We start from the raw sequence: 19,746 nt of genomic DNA on the forward strand, positions 1-19,746 counted from the left end.
TTCTTTCATTTGACAAAGGTATTCAGACATAGCTAATTATACCATGCTATGTAATCCAGTTTGCAACAATACTTGGTTCATGATGGAGGGACACAGAAGAGAATCTTGTGCCTTATAATAATGAAGGATTTAAAAAAAACTTTATGATGCTTTGTTTTGTCAAATTTTTTATTCCATAGGCATCAAGCTCCATAGTTATACAATTTCCTACCTTTATGCCTTTCTTAAAAGTCAGATTCTTATACTGTTTAAGAAATGAGAGTAATAGCAATATCTTTTCTACGTGAGAAATCCCTTGATACACCCCGAGAGTAGAAAAATGAAGATTGAGAAGTAGTGATCTTGTCAAGATTTGAAGGACTACACTCTCTTTTATTACGTTGTCTTGTCTTGGGGCTTTCCAACCAGTCTTATTGTGTTATCTCGGAGCTCCCCACCTGGTGTGCCATGAGCAGGTATGCGTGTGCTGAGATGCTGAGACAGGGGCTCTCTGAGGAGTGGAGCAGGGAGAGCGAGTCTGGGGGCTAGCACCCAGAGCTAGCTGCCTCTGGTCCATGAATAGCCGCTCATTTACCTGAGTGGGAGCCATAAAAAAATGTTTTCTGCGTGTACTGAATTGTTCAAAAGGTTGGAAAACACTAGAACAATAAATTACTATTACTTTGCCTCACAGTTCTGTTATAAGGAAATAGACATGACTAAAGACCTTTGGGGAAAATAATGTAAATGAAGAGGCGATCACAATAACTAACCTCTACGGCTGACATTTATGAAGTGTTTAATCTGTTCTAAGAACTAAGTGTGTATGTCATTTAATTTCCTCACAACAGCTGTGCAAAATAAGTGCTATTTTTATCATTATTTTTTAGGTGAACAAACTGTGCCCAGATGATTCATTTCCTTACCAAAGGTCATACAGCTAGGGCATGGTGGAGTCTGGCCTGAGAGCCTTAGTTGTTTGTTTGCTTATTATACTAGCAATCCTAGAATTAAACAGATCAAAGATCTTCTCCTGAATCAAATTACTTAATACACCCATTCATATAGCAAATTAACCTGTTGGCCTGCAAATGTGTTAGCTAAATAAAACAGCATAAAACTCCAATCTGAAAGCTTTTACTTTTATGTTTCAGGGAGATAATCTAATTACTGAGTGTCGCTACAACACAAAAGATAGAGGCCGGATGACGTGGGTAAGAAAATTTTTATTATTTTTAAAATTCATTTGTGGAAAGGGAGGAATAAACTTTGATTTTAGAAGAAAAAAAGTAAAAAGCATTCCCATTTGGAAGCAAAACTCCTGAACATCTTGAGCATGAAATATTATAAAACTGAAATCAGAGCTGTTTTAGAATTTTATCAGATTAAGTAATGATACTATGGTAATATTTGCAGTGTAATTTATTGACTCCTTCATGAAAAGCTTTCTTTAGTCTTTTAATTTTTTCTCACCAAATATTATTAATAAAAGACCTGTGGTCACTAATGTCCATCTACATGTGTCCGGACTTAGATGAATCAAGACTTCAAAAGGAAGAATGAATTGCATGACCAGAGGGCTTCTGACCCAAAGAGAAATCTGGTCCCAACAGCTTTTCTGGGGAGTTCTGCCAAACATTCAGGAAATAGATCATTCGTGCCTGACTCTTCTCTTCTACGGAACACAAAAAGAGGGAACGCCTCCCGTCAGCTCAGTTTACGAAGTTAACATAATCTTAATACTAAAACTTGATAAGAGCATGTGAGAGAGGTCAACAGCATGCCCTCGGTGGAACTATCTTTGACAAAGTATTGACAAACCAAAGCTTGCATTAAGTAAACATGTAATGTTAGGACCAATTTGGGTTTAGCCAAGGAATATAAAATTGGTTTAACTTAGAAAATATATTAATGCCATTCTTCAACCAAGAGATTGAAGGAATAAGATATATGATCACCTCAATAGAAGCAGAAAAAGCATTTATAAAATTTAAGTCAGTCATGGGGAAAAAAAGGACATTTAGCAAACCAGGAAGAGGAGAGAATTGCCTTCACTGGGTAAAGATTGGCTATGAAAAATTGATAGCAAATATCTAACTAAATGAAATATTAGAGGTATTTCTTTAAAATCAAGAAGAATAGGATATTTATTATCATTGTTTCTACTCAACATTGTACTGGAAAAGAAAAAAAAGAGATATAAGGATCAGAAAGGAAGAAACAAAGAAGTAAAGCACATTATTCACAGATACTGTAATTTACTACATCAAAAACTTCCTAAAAATTGATAATATCTAAAATTAGTTGTCTTTTAGTATACAAGAAACTATCTCAAGAAAACGAAATTTAAAATTATAAGTTCTACAGAAATAAAATCTAACATTAGATGTGTTTAATCTCAATGGAAAAATTATTAGTCTTTATTGCAAGACATTAAAGAACACCTAAAGAAATTAAGAGATACTATGTTCATGGGTAATAAGGCTCAGTAAAATAATCTTTCAATTTAAATTGGTCTATAAATTTGATATAATTCCAGTAAAAAAAGTCAGAGAGATTTTCAGATTTAGGATTTTAGTATCCTAACTAAGAAATCATGCCTGGCTATAGCCACAGAGATTTTCTCCTATTTTTTAACTGTTCTAAAAATTTTACAGTTTTAGCTTTTATGTGGAGCAAATTGATTCTAAAATCTACATAGAAGAGCAAAGGGTTAATAATAGGCAAAACACTACAAAAAAGAACAAGATGGGAAACAAGCTACTGGATATGAAGTCTTATTTTAAAGCTATGATGGTGAATAGTATGTTTTGGGTCCAGACTTCGAACAGTGGAACAGAATAGTGAGCCAAGAAACAGACCCACAAAACCTCCATTTGTGGAGGACTTGTTTTTAGGGTAGACATGGCATTCAGAGAAGTGGGAAAGGATAGACTTTTCATTAAAGAATACTGGCACAATTGGCTATCTGGATAACAAAAATAAAATGGTGTCTTTATCTCACAATATACAAAGAAAATCAATTCCAGGTAGATTACGTATTTAAATGTGAAGAGCAAAATTTTAAAACCATTAGGAGAAAAATGTATGAATACATCTTTATGACTTTGGGGTAGGTAAGAACTTCTGAAATAATATATAAGAAGTACAAACTATAAATTAAAAGAATGATGAATTTGACTACCTTAAAGATTTTGGTTACCAAAAAACACTATTAAGTAAGTGAAAAAACAAGTTTTAAACTAAAAAAAAAAAAAAATTTGCAATGCATAGATTAGAAAAGCATTAGTATCCAGCATATAAAAGAAATTCCATAAATCAGTAACATAAGATAAACATACAATAGAAAAAGAGCAAAAGAAAAAAACATTTCACAGAAATATAAGCCCAGATAAATAATAAACAGATAAAGGATGCTCTATTTCATTTGAAGCAAACCAAATTAATGCACATGTAAACCAGAATGAGATATTTTATACCCACGAGTTTGGCAATATTTAAAATTGCAATTCCAATGTACTAACACTGGAACCCTCTACACTGCTGAAGGTAAATTTATAAAACCACTTTGGGGAAAAACATGGCATTATCTAGTAAAGTTGGAGATTCATATATGCCCTACCCAGTTCTATTCCTGTGTAGATTTCACCTTGACGTTATTTTTGCAAAGTGTTCCGGGAGAGAAATATATAAAATATTCATAGTAACGTATAACAACACAGGAACAAAAAACTGGTTACAGCTCAACTACTTATCAAAAGGAGAACAAATAAATGCATTATAATATGTCCATATAATATATGAGTGATATATAGTTATGAAAATTAATGAACTAAAGCCACATATATTAACATGAATGTAGCTGAAGAAAATAATGTTGATTGAAAAGAACGAGTTTACATCAGACTAAATGTAGTATGATATCATTTATCTAAGGTTCAAGAACATACAAAATATAGATAAGCAATATATTGTCTAAGGAAACATACATCAATAAACTGAATTTAAAGTGTGATGAAAAGCAATAGAATGAAAATATTAAGACAATTGTCATCTTTGGTTAGGATGGGAAAGAGGAGAATTGAAGACGAGCACAGAGTGTAGTCAATACACTGGTGTTGGCTTTATTTTTCTCATGCCTTATATATAATTTTGTTTGCATGAAATATTTTATTATAGACATAATAAATTATTATTTTAGTGCATATTTTGGTGCTCTGCCTGGATACCCTCCCTCTTCAGGGCCAACACAGCTAAACCCCAGCCACTGAAAATATCGGATGATGAGAACTCACAACTGTGTCCCTCATTGGGCACAGCCCTTGGTATCTGGGAATGCCTCACTTAAAGTTGCACCCTCTCCAGTGGGGTGACCAGCAGCCCATGACTGGTCAATATGAGGATACAAAGGCCCAGCTCCCTTCCTAAAATTTGGTATAACTCTGAAGAGCCATCCAACTCAGGGATAAATTAAATATGATATTTACTGAGGTGACAGTTGTAACCTCATTTGTAGATCAGCCTTTCCCTTGGCCCAATCGTGAAGAGCAAGACATTATGTTTTGCAATTTGTAAAATCATTGCATATTAGCCACTACACTAATTTATAACTATGAACAATACTGCTGTTTTTCACCTTCATTTTTTAAAAATTTATTTTTATTTTTTTATTGAGGTAACTTGGTTTATAACATTATATAAATTTCAGGTGTACATCATTCTATTTCGATTTCTGTGTAGATTACATCATGTTCACTGCCCAAAGACTAATTACCATCCATCACTGTACACATGTGCCCAGTCACCCCTTTCACCCTCCTCCCTCCTCACCTTCATTTTTGAAGGACAGATGATTTGCTGGATACAGAATTCTTAGTTAATTTCTTTTTCCCCACAGCACTTGAATATGTAATTCCAATATCTTTTTGTTACTTCCATCATTTATGATGAGATGTCAGCTGTCAATTGTATTATTGTTCCCCGTATGTGACGTGTCATTTTTCTCTTGCTGCTTTCAAGATTTTCTCTTTCTCTTGGGCTTTCAGCAATATGACTATGATGTGTCTAGGTATGGCTTTCTTCATATTTATCTTTGGCATTTATTGAACTTCTGGGATCTGTCTGTTAATGTTTTTTGCTAAATTTGGGAAGATTTCAGCCATTATTTTTTAAAATTTTTGTCTATTCTTTTCTTTCTTCCCTCTCATTCTGGAACTCCAATTACATGTATGTTGGAACATTAAATATTGTCCTACAGATCTCTGAGATGTTTTCACTTTCTTTAGTCTTTTTTTCTCTCTCTCTCTGTTCTTTGGATTGGAAAATTTCTACTGATCTATCTTCAAATTCACTGATTCTTTCCTTTGCCATCTCAAATCTGCTGTTGAGCTCATCCTGTGAATTTTTTATCCAGTTATGGTACCTTTAAACTCTAAAATTTTGATTTGGTTCTTTTTTTTTTTTTTTGTGAGGAATATCAGCCCTGAACTAACATCCATGCCAATCCTCCTCTTTTTGCTGAGGAAGACTGGCCCTGGGCTAACATCTGTGCTCATCTTCCTCCACTTTATATGGGACGCCACCTCAGCATGGCCTGACAAGCAGTGCATCCGTGCACACCTGGGATCCGAACCCGGGCCGCCAGTAGTGGAGCACGCGTACTTAACCGCTACGCCGCGGGGCCGGCCCCATGGTTCTTTTTTATGTTTTCTTTTCCTCTACTTGTTCACTCATTTTTAGCGTATTTGCTTTTAATTACTTGACCATCTTTCTTTCACTCTTTAAACATATTTATATCTGCTTTTAAATCTTTGCTAAATCCAGCATCTGTATCCTCTCACAATTAGTTTCTACTGACCAACGTCGTTTTCCTGAGTATAGATCATAGTTTCCTGTTTCTTTTCATGTTTAATAACTTTTGGTTGAAAATTGGATATTGTAGATAATATGTTGCAGCAACTCTAGATTCTGTTCTTCTGAGGATCTTTGATCTTTTTTAATTTTAGTAGATAATTTACTATTAAGATTCAAAATGTGAAATCTGTCTCCTCTGTGGCATGCAGCTACTGATCTTTATACACATGACAACAAGATTATAGAAAATTCAGTTCCATCAGGCAAAGATTCCATCAGACTGACTGACTGGTATCATGTTAACCAAACATCCCCGTAATCCCCTGAAATGTTCACTGTGGTGGGAAGTTTGCATCATATAAACAGAACTTTAAGGAGATTATTAGGTTATTTAAGAAAGGCAACTTTTAAAGAGATGGAAATAACTCTTTTAATTGTTAAATGTGTCACTACCTTTTAAAAAACCAAATTATCATTTAGATTATTATTTTCCAGCTGTAATATTTATTGCATTTCAATATTGGAACTGTATGACATTAGTGGCTTGTGTGCTATAAGGGTCAGAATTGGTGGAACCCATGCTTTACTAAATAAAATATCTATTTTTCAGGGAGGACTAAGCACCAGGAATGAAATGTGTCTCTCATACCTTCTCTATTACCCAAGAATTAATCTTACTCGATGTGCAAGTATTCCAGACATTATGGAACAACTTCAGTTCATTGGTGTTAAGGAGATCTACAGGCCAGTCACGTAAGTAGTAAATGGATTTCATAGTAGGGTAATATACTTCAGGGAAGGATGGGCTTTATTTTCATATTGGATTCATCACCATGTTGTAGAATTCCTTTATGTGCTGTTCTCTTTGATTCTTTTCAACTGAGAGACCAGGTGAGCTTCGTGGTTGCTGTGTCCAGGGTCCCCAAGACTACCCCCAGGTTCAGTGATTTTCTAGGAGGACCTAAAGGATTCAGCGTATAGTTGGACTCATGACTAATATTTATTACAGTGAAAGAATATAAAGAAAATGAATAGAAGGAGAAGGCACATGGGACAAGGTCCAGAGGAAACCAGGTGCAAGCTTCCAAGAAACCTCTCCCAGTGGAGTTGCTCAGAATGTGCGTAATTCCACCAGCATCAAATTATGACAACATGTATGAAATGTTGTCAACTGGAGAAGCTCATGAGACACTCAGTGTCGAGAGTTTTTACTGGGGGCTGGTCACATAGGTGCCCTCTGCTTAGTAAGTACCAACATTCCAGACTCCAGGAGGAAGGCAAGTGTTCAACGTAAACGGCATCATTTGTACAAACAGTGTAGACACAGTGAGTCACTCTTATCATTTACTTAAAGTTTTATCTCAGGAAATTGTTGACTATTTTAAGTTTCTTGATGTCAGCCAAAGGTCATCCATCCAAGTAGGCATTTCTAAGGATGGTAGTCTTGGGCTGTTGTCAATAGGGTGGTAGAAGCCTTTCTGGGGGGTGTCTCAGGCTGTCCAGGCTACTATAATATAAACACCATAGACAGTGCAGCTCATACACAACAGAAATGTATTTCTCACAGTTCTGGAGGCTGGGATGTCCAAGATCAAGGTGCTGGCAGATTCTGTGCCTGGTGAGAACCCACTTCCCCATAGACAACTGTCTTCTCACATTAACCTCACATGGCAGAAGGGGCAAGGGAGCTTTCTCAAGCTGCTTTTATAAGAGCACTAATCCCATTCGTGAGGACTCTCCCTCATGACCTAACCACCTCCCAAAGGGCCTACCTCCTAATAGCATCATGTCGGGTGGTAGGATTTTAACATATGAATTTTGGGGGGACACACACATTCCATCCACGGCAGGAGGTAATGTTTGAGCAGAGACCTAAGCGAGGAGGAGCCACCCACAGAAGGATATGCGAGTATACTCCTTGCAGAGAGAAGAACCCGCGTAATGACCTGTGGTGGGCATGAAGCTAGCATGTTCAAACAACAGCAAGAAGGTGAGTTTGGCTGGAACAGAGGGAAATATGGTAGAGAATAAATGAGGAGGTCTGACAGCAAGTGGGACCAGATCATATAGGACTTGATAGGCAACATAAGGACTCGGGGTTTTAAGTGCAAAGAGAAGCCATTTTAGAATATAAAAAATTTGGCTACTGTGTTGAGAAAGGACTCTAGGAGGACAATAATTCCAACCAGGAGAGTATTGTGACTGTCCAGTTGAGAGGCGAGGGGGTGTGGGACGAGGGTGTGGCGCTAGAGTTGATGAGAAATGGTTATGTTCAGGTCACCGTTTGAAGGTAGCACCCACTGGACTTGTTGATTGACTGCGTATCAGGGAGACGGAGGTGGAAAGAGAAGAGGAAGGAAACCTGATGGTGTGCAAATGGTGTAGGGGACATGTGTGAAGGAGAATTGAAGATCTGTTGTGGATATACTAAGGTTGATGTAGGAAAAAGGATTTTATCCATTCTCAGTAACACCACAGAGAAGAATTAAGGTGGCTGGTGGAAATTTTGGAGCATAGATTTTGTTTTACTATAAGGAAGAATTTTCTAATCATTAGGGCTTTTCAAAATGAAAGAGATCGATGTAATTAGGCAAAAGATACACATAGATTTTTGAGGGGGTGTATTTAAGGAGAGAGTATAAAAGACACTTTGTGAAGAGGTGGTAAAAGGCAGATGCTGAAGGAGAATATGATTATGGTCTACTTTTTGTTCTGAAATATTATAGGGATTATAAATTATGAACTGTATGAACTTACTATTTGTAGATATGTTCCACAGAGTTCCTACCCAGACCACCCAATGTCCACCAGAACAGAAATCTGTTATCTACTAAAATACAAAGAAAAAAATGCTTGTGTAAATTAGTTTGTAGTTTATGAAGCATTTTCACACGCATGATTTCATTTAATTTCTTTTCACACCATTCCCATAAGTAGAGCAGGATTTGCAATCTCAGTTTTACGGAGGAGGAAATGGATAGAGAGATTAAGAAACTGTTCAACATCATATAGTATGTCATAAATGGGGGAGCTTGGGTTTGTATTGTGGTATCTTTTTATTCAAAATAAATAATTATATATGCAAACAAATAAAATATTAATAAAAATCAAAACAGCACATAAAATGTCATTCTAAAAACACTAGGCTATGGTCTTGTTTTTAAAATATCAATATTATATTGTTCCTTACTAAGACTTAAGTAGCCTTCTTTTCCTTTAGAATATTTTTTACATATTGACTAGAAACTTTTCCTAATCAAGGGTTAATCTGAGAGAATGTTGAAAACAAATGGACGTTCAAAGCTGTGTGTTTACAAGAGGATGATTCGAAATGCATTCTATGGCCCATTTTCTTTCGTGTTCAGCTTGTGTGAAGCCACTGGAGATGCTCAGCTCCCATGTCCCAAGGGGCTCTGTCAGGGTCCATACCTTTGGTCCCCGCCCCGGAAATATTGAAGTTGGGTTTTTCATCACTTAGAAAGACAGGGAGAATTGCCTCATAGAACAAGGCTGGTTTTGAGATGTCATTGCCCACATAAAACCATTTAACTACACGGCTAGACATATTTATTCTTCAAAAATACCAGTGAAAAAGAGCCTCTGTTATAAAATACATGTTTGTGCTTTAAATCTGACCTTCAAGACTAGTTCATCATCACAGTGACATAAATGTTATTGAAGGGCAAACCAACAAGGTACTGGCTAAAAGATCAGAGAGAGAGAAATGGTTTGGGTGTTTTCCTGTTTTGCTTAAAAGAATATTGCTAATTTGGATTCAGGATACAATACTAAAAAGGGATTTCATATAACATATAACCCCAAATCTCCTATTCTCTGCTTTTAATATAATGACTAGTTAGGTGCCCCATTTTATTTTAAACCTTCTCTAGTGATCCTAGGATTAGAAGATGAGTTGGTAGAAAAATAGAGACAACTGCATCCTGTATCAGGATTTGTTTGTTCTGGGAGATGCAGTTTTTGTCTGCCTCTTACAGGTCTGGCAAGGCTTAAGGAAAAACAAAAAAACTCGCAAAGATCAGATAACAGAATAGATAATGAGTTTAGATAAATTGTGTATCTCTGCTGCACCACACATCAACACTGTCTATGCAGTTCCAGTGAGGTTTATGTGATGGAAAGTTCCTGTGTTATGTGTTCTATTTCTGAAAAAGAAACAAGAGAAGTGTTTCTATTTTTTTTTCAGGAAAAATAACTTTATGTTTATAATGTGTAAAAATCACACACGTTTTTTATAAAGAGTTTAGGTAATGCAGAAAAAGGTTTTAAAAAGAAAACAAAAACAATCACCTCAAATCCTGTTACAAATAAACAATACTAACATTAATTGGATGTTATTACAGACATCTTTCTAGGTAGGCATTGATATAAAGATGAATTGCTTATTGTTGTAAAGATTATAATTTGTGCACTGTTTTAAACAAAAACATTAAATTCTAATTTTGTGGGGGTTTTTTTGTGTGTGAGGAAGATTGGCTGTGAGCTAACATCTGTGCCCATCTTCCTCTATTTTGCATATGGGATGCCGCCACAGCATGGCTTGATGAGTGGTGCATTGGTCTGTGCTCGGGATTCGAACCTGTGAACCCCAGGTTGCCAAAGTGGAGCATGCGAACTTAACCGCTATGCCACTGGGCTGGCCCCTTAATTTTATTTTAATTTATCAGAAGAAAAAGAAACTACACTAAAAGTGAGCAATTGTTGAACTTCAAATAAGCGTGGCTGTTGTTGTTTTTAACCACAAGAGATAAATATTTTATAAAGGGGCTCTCAAATGTTGAGAAAATAGATCATAAAAGGCATTAAGTGTCTCACTCACTTTTTTTCCAACTACATGTTTCCATTTGTGATCATAAAAGATGAGGACATTCATGCTTTCACATTTTCTCCTACCTCCTTTTTCCATACCTCCAAATATTATTTATAATTTTTATATTTTAAAGATTTTTCATTTCCACACTTAATTCTGAACCCTAATTCCCACAATATTTAATGCAATTTTTCTATTTGAATAGATTCAATGACAATCCCTAATCTCTATATGATTTCTGCAGTTCTGAGTTCTTTAATTTGATTCATCAGAATTTTATCTTTAAGTTGTTTAATCAAGAAGGGCTCCCAGGTGCTTTATGCCCTGAGTTCTTTTATGTTTGAGAATTTCTGCATTTATATTTGGACAATATTTGGCTGGATATAATATTTTGGGGTCCTACCTCTTTTTCTCCCCTTCAGAGATCTCTTTGGATGAATGGGAGCATTCTTCCTCTAGCTGTAGAATTCATAAGTTGTGTTGAACATAGTTCAGTGTTGAGCATCTGAATCAAATTTTCCTGAAACACAGTATTCTTTCAGTACATATGTTCACTTCTTTTTTTTTTGCGTTTCAGGGAAATTTTCTTATGTTATATCTACAAGCTTTTCTAATCTATTTGGGATTTTTCTCAAGCGATTTCTCTTATAATTTTTCAGAAGTGCCCTTCTGCTTCTTGCTTTCTCTAATTTATTTGGTACTAAATTTGTTTTGTCAAATTTATTTCCTTTGGTGTGCTGTCTCCCTTTTCATCTCCTTCTGTGGTTTTATCGTCTTGTATTTGAGCTCTTGTTTAATTGAACTCATGTTTTTATTAAATAAGCTTACAGCGTGAAACACTTGTGGGAATTCTCTCTGGTATAATTGGTTTATATTTTCTTCTAGAGTCAGTTTTTTCCATCTCTTTACATGAAATGTCATAGAATTTCCTTTTTGCTCTGTGTTTGCATGGTTGTTATGTCATTTCTTGCTTATGCTGAGCCAGTTCTCTCTCAAACTCCTCTTTGCTCTCATAAAATGTAGGTAAATTCTTGGCGACCTTGTAAGCCAAGCTGAGAGTAGCTTTCTTTCTCTCCACACCACAGTGTGAGGTTTGGGTGATATATTTTATGTACATACTTTTCTATATTTTGAGGGTAAAGGACTGTGAGTGTAGAGGTGGGACTGTTATTCTTTCTTCAGATTTTATTAAAAATCAATTCAAGGAAGTTTTCTAACTGGTAGGGGCTGAATCCCTTTCCATGGAGGAAGGTCCCAGGCCTCATATCAGGCTATCAAATCTTCTGTCAGAGAGACTTACCTTTACTGTGTCCTCCTCAATATTCATTTATGTAGAGAGTGAGTATCAAGAGGATTAGGGGTTGTATCTTGTTAGGTCAGATTTCCTGGTTTCCTTCTTTTTTTATTATTAATTTTTGCTGAGGAAGATTGGCCCTGAGCTAACATCTATTGCTAATCTCCCTCTTTTTGGTGAAGAAGATTGTCCCTGAGCTAACATCCGTGCCCTTCTCCCTCTATTATGTATGTGGGATGCTGCCACAGCATGGCTTGATGAGCAATGTGTAGGTCCACGCCCAGGATCTGAACCTGCAAGCCCTGGGCAACTGAAGCGGAGCGTGCAAACTTAACCACTACGTCATCAGGCCAGCTCCCTGGTTTCCTTCTTTAACAATTAGATTGTAAAGTTTATGGTATTAGATTGTGTCTTTTTTTGTCGGCTTGTTGATATATTTTTATTTCTGTTTTATTATTTTTCAAAGTCAAGTTGCTTGAGGTAGAATTTACATACAATAAAATGCACCTATTGTTTTCTCAGATGTGTACACCTATTTAACCCCATCAAAATCGAGATATAGAACATTTCTATCCCCCCCAAAAGTTCTCTTGTGCCTATCTGGAGACAATCCCACCTCCCACACAAAGGCCCAAGAAACTGTGAAGCTGCTCTATGTCCTTATCTTGGTTTGGTCTTTTCTAGATTTTATAAAAATGGGATCATATAGCATGTACTCTTTTGTGCCTGGCTTCTTTGAGTGAGAATGTTCCTGAGATTCATCTTTGCTGGTGTGTGTAGCAGCAGCCCATTCCTTTTTATTGCTGAGTAGTATTCCCTTGGGTGGATACACCAAAATCGTTCATCGATTCACCAGCTGAAAGACATTTGGATTGTTTCTAGTTCCTGACTATTATGAAGAAAGCTGCTATGAACACTATGGTGTTAGTCTTTGTGTGGACACATGTTTTCAATTTCTAGGTTAATACCTAGATGCAGAATCACTGGATTGTATACTAAGTTGATGTTTACTTCATAAGACTCTCAAAATGTTCTTCCAAACCGTGTACCTTTTCACGTTCTCACCAGTAACATATAAGAGTTCCTATTGCTTAACATTCTTCCCAATGTTTTGATTTTTAATATTTAAATTTTATCTATTTTCATGTGTATGTGGTAGTATCTTATTGTAGCTTTATTTCCCATTTCCCTTATGACTAATGATGTTGAGCCATTTTTCACATACTTATTAGTCATTCATGTATGTTTCTTTTTAATTGCCTGTTCAATTTTTGTCCATTGTTTAATTGGGTTACTTGTTTTCATAATTGAGTTGTAAGAGTTCTTTATAATTTTTGAGAGTTCTTTAAACTTTGGATATAAGTCCTTCGTCAGATATATGTTTGCAAATAATTTTTCCCAATTTTTGGCTTGATTTTCATTTTTTTAACTGTATTTTTTTGAAGTCCATTTTATCATTTTTGGTTTGTTTTGTGCTTTTGAGATCCCATGTAAGAAATCTTTGCCCTCCTACCCAAGGTTGTGAACATTTACTCCTGTATTTTTCCCCCCTAACATTTTTACAGTTTTAACCTTTAGATTTAGATTGATGGTCCATTTTGAATAAATTTTTGTGTGTGGTATGAGGTAAATAGTGAGGTTCATTGTTTTTCATTCGGATATCAAGTTGTTCAAGAACCATTTGATGAAAAAAACTACCCTTTCCTATTGAATTACCCTGGAATGTTTGTTGAAAAATCATTTGACCATATGTTGACTATTCCTGGACTCTGTATTCTGTTTCATTACTGTACATATTTAGCCTTACTATAATACCACACTCAATTATTATAGTTTTATAGTAAGTCTTGAAATAAGAGCATGTAACTCCCCAAACTTTGTCATTTTTTTCTTTTCCCAAAATTGTTTTTGATAGTCTAAGTTTATTCCATTTTTGAGTGTTTTTTTTTTTTTTTTATGAGGAAGATCAGCCCTGAGCTAACATCCATGCTAATCCTCCTCTTTTTGCTGAGGAAGACCGGCTCTGAGCTAACATCTATTGCTAATCCTACTCCTTTTTTTCCGCAAAGCCCCAGTAGATAGTTGTGTGTCATAGTTGCACATCCTTCTAGTTGCTGTATGTGGGACGCGGCCTCAGGATGGCCGGAGTAGCAGTGCGTCGGTGCGTGCCCGGGATCCGAACCCGGGCCGCCAGTAGCGGATCTCGAGCACTTAACCGCTAAGCCCCGGGGCTGGCCCCCTTGAGTGTATTTTTAAATCGACTTGTGAATTAGATTAAACTTACAAAGGAAAATTACTCATCAATATTAAATCATATTAATGTGATTTATTTTGATCGACTACAGTGATGTATAAGTAATACCCTTTTATTTATGTGTATATCTGAGTAGACATTTACACTCTGCCCAGATGTGCAGAAAGGTAACTGTTTTAATTTCTAGAAAATTCCTAATATTCCTAAATCCCAGCCCCTGATAGTAGAAGAACTTGCTACTTCAAGGTTACCTGTTTCTGGTTTAAAGCTTAGTCTTTTAAGGAAAAATACTCAGGATAAATACTAACTTTTTCAGGATTTCTCCTCTTTCTGTCTTTTCCTTCTCTTTTCTCCAGGGGTAATCCCAGTGCAGGATAGGCTAGAAAGGTTAGAGATGACACACAGGAAGTTTGTTGGTGTGATGTTATTACACAGTGGGAGCCTGAACAAAGTTAGTGGGAATGGAAAGGAGACAAAAAATGAGACAGTGATGCACCTCAGAGAGATGGCTGAGCACATCCCCTGTTCACCCAGCCTCCGTCCTGCTGTCTCCAACATGTCAACCTTTGGGTTTGCCCTTTTCTCTATCCTTTTCCCACATATTTATAGTAAGTTAACAAATGTGTTTACACCTCTTCTGTCACTTTATGCTGTGCAATCTCAATAAATACTAGTTTACTGATTTATTCTAGCAGCAAAGCTTTTTAAGATTTCGTCTGTGGGGCCGGCCCCATGGCTTAGCGGTTAAGTGCGTGCGCTCTGCTACTGGCGATCCGGGTTTGGATCCCGGGTTCGGATCCCGGGCGCGCACTGACACACTGCTTCTCTGGCCACGCTGAAGCCTAGTCCCACATACAGCAACTAGGAGGATGGGCAACTATGACATACAACTATCTAGTGGGGCTTTGGGGATATAAAAGGAGGAGGATTTGCAATAGATTTTAGCTCAGGGCCGATCTTCCTCACAAAAAAAAAAAAATTTTCGTCTGTGTACAGTATTACCCTACTCACTCTTACCAGCAAGGCTGCAGAAAATTCAGAGGATTTAAGCCACCTCACAGCCTTAGTAGAGATTCCAGCGCCACCTAGTGGCGTTTTAAATGGTTACAGCCTGATGGTTTCCCCCAGCATTTCCCTGGTTATAAAGTTGATTTTCTTTTTTCAAGACAGACACCTTATCTTTTTGAAAAGTAAATTTTATTTTTAATATTTGATTTAAAAGTATTTTATATTTAATAAAACCTAGCTGTAGCTTTTAGTGTATTTGAAAAGGCATTGTCTGTAAATATAATAGGCTCTTTTCAAGCCAGGTTTTTGTTTTATACTAATTCTGGACTGTCTCTCTACAAGTCTTCACGGCATGCTTAATTTTAAAATGCTGTCGGTTTTAGGTCATTCCTAGATATGTTTAACGGAGTGTGATGCTGATTGCTCTTTCTTTATAAAGGGTACTTAACTTTAAGGTTTCTATAAAAATAATGCGTTTAAAACTCAAAGCAGATGTGACTTTAATTAAAGGAAAAAGGAAGGTAGGAGGAAGAGTAGAAAGATCCTTATATATTACCCATTGTTCTACTCATTGTTTCATTTATTAGAGTATAGAGGAAATAATTTTAATTTAGGTGTTGAAAATTTATCTTCGTAACTCTAAAAATAATTAATAAAGGATGTTTAATTTAGTTAAAAAGATAACATTCTATGTGCCTGAGTAGGTTATGTGTGTAAGAAAGAGAATGAGCAATGACATAAATAAATGATGAAATTGTGAAGATCAAATACTGAAAATGTAGATTCTTTGACTGGAGGTTAATTAGTTGGTAATTATTGAAAATCACTAAAGTCTCTTCTTGAGTTGTCAGGGAGCCAAATACCTACCGCGCACACATAATAATCTCCTGGAAGGTCCAGGAATTAGTTTATGCAAATTTTTGTGATATGACAACTATTATATTTTCCTTTTTTCGGGAATCAATAATATAAAGCATATTTAATGAAAAGCATCACCTGAAGAGTGTCTTTTCCAGCTAGTCGTGCCATTCTTCTGTGATTTCTTCTGTATTTCTTGGACATTTAACATGTGTATTTTTCGAGCCACAAGTGGAAGCAGAATGTATCTCCTACAGAGTGTTTTTTCTCAGTACGATTTTAAAAACAGTGGTTCAATTTCAGGTTTTTTGTATTCATTGTCACTTAGCCAAGGGACGTACAAAACAGGGCAGCCCGCAGGGGGTCAGACTTTTCAACTGCATGGAATTGAAGTTTCCATTTCTGCGCAGGACCTTGTAAGAACATACACGTTGCTTTATTACTTTGCTAGCATTATGCCCTTCAGAACCACGTGCTTACCAGTGACGTTGTAACTGGAGCCAAAACATACAAGTGAGGAACTGTGAGGCTCTGGGGAAGCTTTCTGAGCCAAAATTATTTGTCTGAAAGTGATACCCGTCTGCTACTAAAACAAGGAATTTCTTTTCTTTTCTTTTCTTTTTTTGTGAGGAAGATCAGCCCTGAGCTAACATCCGATGCCAATCCTCCTCTTTTTTGTTGAGGAAGATGGCCCTGGGCTAACATCTGTGCCCATCTTCCTCTGCTTTATATGGGACGCCGCCACAGCATGGCTTGACAAGCGGTGCATCCAGCCGTGCATGGGATCCAAACCGGCGAACCCCGGGCCACCGCAGCGGAGCGCACGCACTTAACCGCTTGCGCCACCGGGCCGGCCCCAGGAATTTCATTTTTTTACAAAGACTCCTTATTTGGCATATATTTCTTTTAGTAACTGCTGATGAGTTCATCAATGCTTTGCATTAGGTTATCTATGTGTGTAAAAATGGACAAGTATGAGGTCTATTTTAGGAGGTTGAAAAGTAATGGAAACATGATGCTTTTGTTCTGAATATGACTAATTGTGGTTTTTTATTTTAAATTCAGGACCTGGCCTTTCATTATCAAAAGCCCTAAGCAGTATAAAAATCTTTCTTTCATGGATGCAATGAATAAGTTTAAATGGACTAAGGAGGAAGGTCTCTCCTTCAATAAGCTTGTCCTTAGCCTGCCCGTGAATGTGAGATGCTCCAAGACAGACAACGCAGAGTGGTCGGTAAGCCCTACTTTGTTTTAATCTTCTGGGAAACCAGATGTCACCTTTCACCTGCACCCACAACAGGTGAACTCTAAGGAACAGACCAGTATCCATGCATCTAACAGCCCGCTTGTCTTTTGATGTGTCTGATGATTTATTTGCTCAGCGATTCCCTGGGTTGACTGAGAACTCCTGATTCCACTCAAATTTATTCTAAAACTACAGTTGGGATGAAGCAGGAATAGGAGGAGATGAGAGCTCCAGAAAACACCAGAGCCTGCCTCTATCTCCTCTTTCCCAAAGACATGTCTGGCCGTCTTCTCCACCCCCCTGGGAATCCCTGAGGTTCTGAGTCCTGAGCTTTGACCTCAGCAGCCCCCCGCCCCCCTTTGATCCCTGCAGCAGTGCAGGGCTGAGCAGGCTTGGCCGCAGTCCTGCTCTGAAGCACACGCTCATTGGCCTTGTCTGCTCTTCTATTTTCAGATTCAAGGGATGACAGCGTTACCTCCAGACATAGCAAGACCCTATAAAGCCGAGCCTCTGGTGTGTGGCACCTCTCCCTCCTCTTCGCTGCACAGAGATGTCCCTCTCAAGCTCCTTGTGGCCTTGATGGTGCTCGGCAGCACACCAGGCAGCTGGCACCTGTGGTCGTAATTCTGTTGTGCTGGTGACGACGTTTCTGTGATCCGAACCTGTCACTTAACGCGCAGGTGGAAGACACTTGGGTCACAATGAGAGAGTGTGAAGAGCTTGCTTCCTTTCGCACATTCCAGTCCTCCCCGCCTCCTCCTCCCCAGGCTCCCTGAGGGATGTCCATCGGCTTCTCCTTTTCCTCAGGAATGTCTGATACGATGTGTCGATGGCCAGTAAAGCAAACTGGCCTGACGTCGTATAACCTTTTTAAAAATTGGACGAAGTGGAAGTAAAAGAATTCTTTATTTCCTTCCATATTCCATTTTATTTAAATACTCATTGTTGCTATTTTACTTTCTAATTTTTGATTTGGCTTCTATATTCCTTTTTAAAAATGCTTTCGTCTTAAAAATATAAGCAAGGAGGCGTTCTCCATTCCGGTTTTCTTCCTGTCGTTGTCCCGTGGGTGCGACTTCCTTCGTGTCACATGGTCCTTCCCATCTCTCTGTTATCTGTTCCATCCTTCCTGTGAGTTACCATGGGCCCCTTTTGGATGATGCCCATTCGAGTCTCCTCGTTTATCGGAGTCTACTGGTACCCCCAAACTACCCCAAACCCATCTCAAAATACTCTTTTCCTTCCCTGCTCAGCACTGGCCAGTTGAGTTTTTCTTGAGCTCTGTCACTGTCTGAAAAGAAAGAAGCCACGGGAAACATAGAAATGGCATCTAACTCATTGTGGGCTTAGGAGAAAATGTAGCTGGCTGCGTACTCCGGGCAGTGAGGGGTCCTTTATGAGGTTCCAGGTCAGAGGGCAGACAGTGTGAGCTGGCCGAGGAGGGCGTGAGGTCCGTGCGGTGAGTACCTCACTGACACACGCTGCGTACTGGCTCGATCTGAGTCACAGTTGCTACTGTAGATTTATTTTTGTATTAGTTAATAAACTAACTGTCCATAATAAAATTGTCACCAATTGAGAATCTCGTCACTTTTTTGGTTCTTTTTGTATAGTTCAGCCAAATCTTTTGTGTTCTTTCTTCATTTCTTAGGCTAAATCTGTTTGGATCCTATTAATAAACTAAATAAAGTTAAATTTTTGTGTGGTATCTTGTACAGTCTGCGAGGGAAGCAAGTGATTCAGGACTGATGTTTCCAGCCAAATCAATTGAGAATGTTGCATTTTTCTATCCCATTTTTAAGCCCTTTCTCCCCAGCAAACAATGTCTTCACCACAAATGACATTGTCCTTTAAATAAATATTGTGTTTTGGAGTGTTTCATTCTTGATTCTCAGGATCTGTCCATTTAATGAAATGTTTCTAATATTTATGAGGCATATTTTATAGTTAATTTTACTGCTTTTCATTTCGTAAGTGCTATATCAGATTCTGTGATTTTCCGTCCAAATATTTGTATAAGAAAGATGATAATCCCAACACTCCCTATTTGAAAGTTCTTGTTTATTTTTACTTCAGAATTTCTGAATCTGAGATGTCAAAGTAGAATGATTTTCGGGGGGGGATTATGTAATATTATATTTATTTTCATCGTTCTTGGTAAGGAAGAAACCTTACCAGCGTAGCAGCTAGAAAAGGATGCGCAGCCTTTGGAAGCTTGCATTTTTGTAGCCAGGGGCATCTATTTTTCCAGTTGATGTTACGAAGAGGAAAGCTGACACTCTTCTTCTCCTAGGAATTCTCATGAATATGTAATTTTGAGAAATTGACTCTTTATTTGAAATTAGGATAGGTTATCTGTTCAAGTTTGGCAGGTTTCTGATTATCTTCTCAGTTTGCCCTTCCACTGAGCAGACCTTCCGGAACAG

General features: G+C 37.4%; 1 protein-coding gene across 2 annotated transcripts in view; it reads left to right on the forward strand.

Annotated features, from left to right (window-relative positions):
* The window catches only part of MOXD1 (monooxygenase DBH like 1), an 84,270-nt gene extending 65,069 nt beyond the window's left edge, over positions 1–19,201 (forward strand). For both annotated transcript variants that reach the window (XM_058566256.1, XM_058566258.1), the window contains 4 exons: positions 1,134–1,193; positions 6,443–6,585; positions 17,140–17,308; positions 17,774–19,201. In XM_058566256.1, the coding sequence (XP_058422239.1) occupies positions 1,134–1,193; positions 6,443–6,585; positions 17,140–17,308; positions 17,774–17,944 (543 nt within the window). In that variant the 3' untranslated portion in view covers positions 17,945–19,201. The remainder of the gene's footprint in view (positions 1–1,133; positions 1,194–6,442; positions 6,586–17,139; positions 17,309–17,773) is intronic.
* The last annotated feature ends 545 nt before the right edge of the window (positions 19,202–19,746 follow it).

This window comes from Diceros bicornis, chromosome 23 (assembly GCF_020826845.1).
Source record: "Diceros bicornis minor isolate mBicDic1 chromosome 23, mDicBic1.mat.cur, whole genome shotgun sequence".
Classification (NCBI taxonomy): domain Eukaryota; kingdom Metazoa; phylum Chordata; class Mammalia; order Perissodactyla; family Rhinocerotidae; genus Diceros; species Diceros bicornis.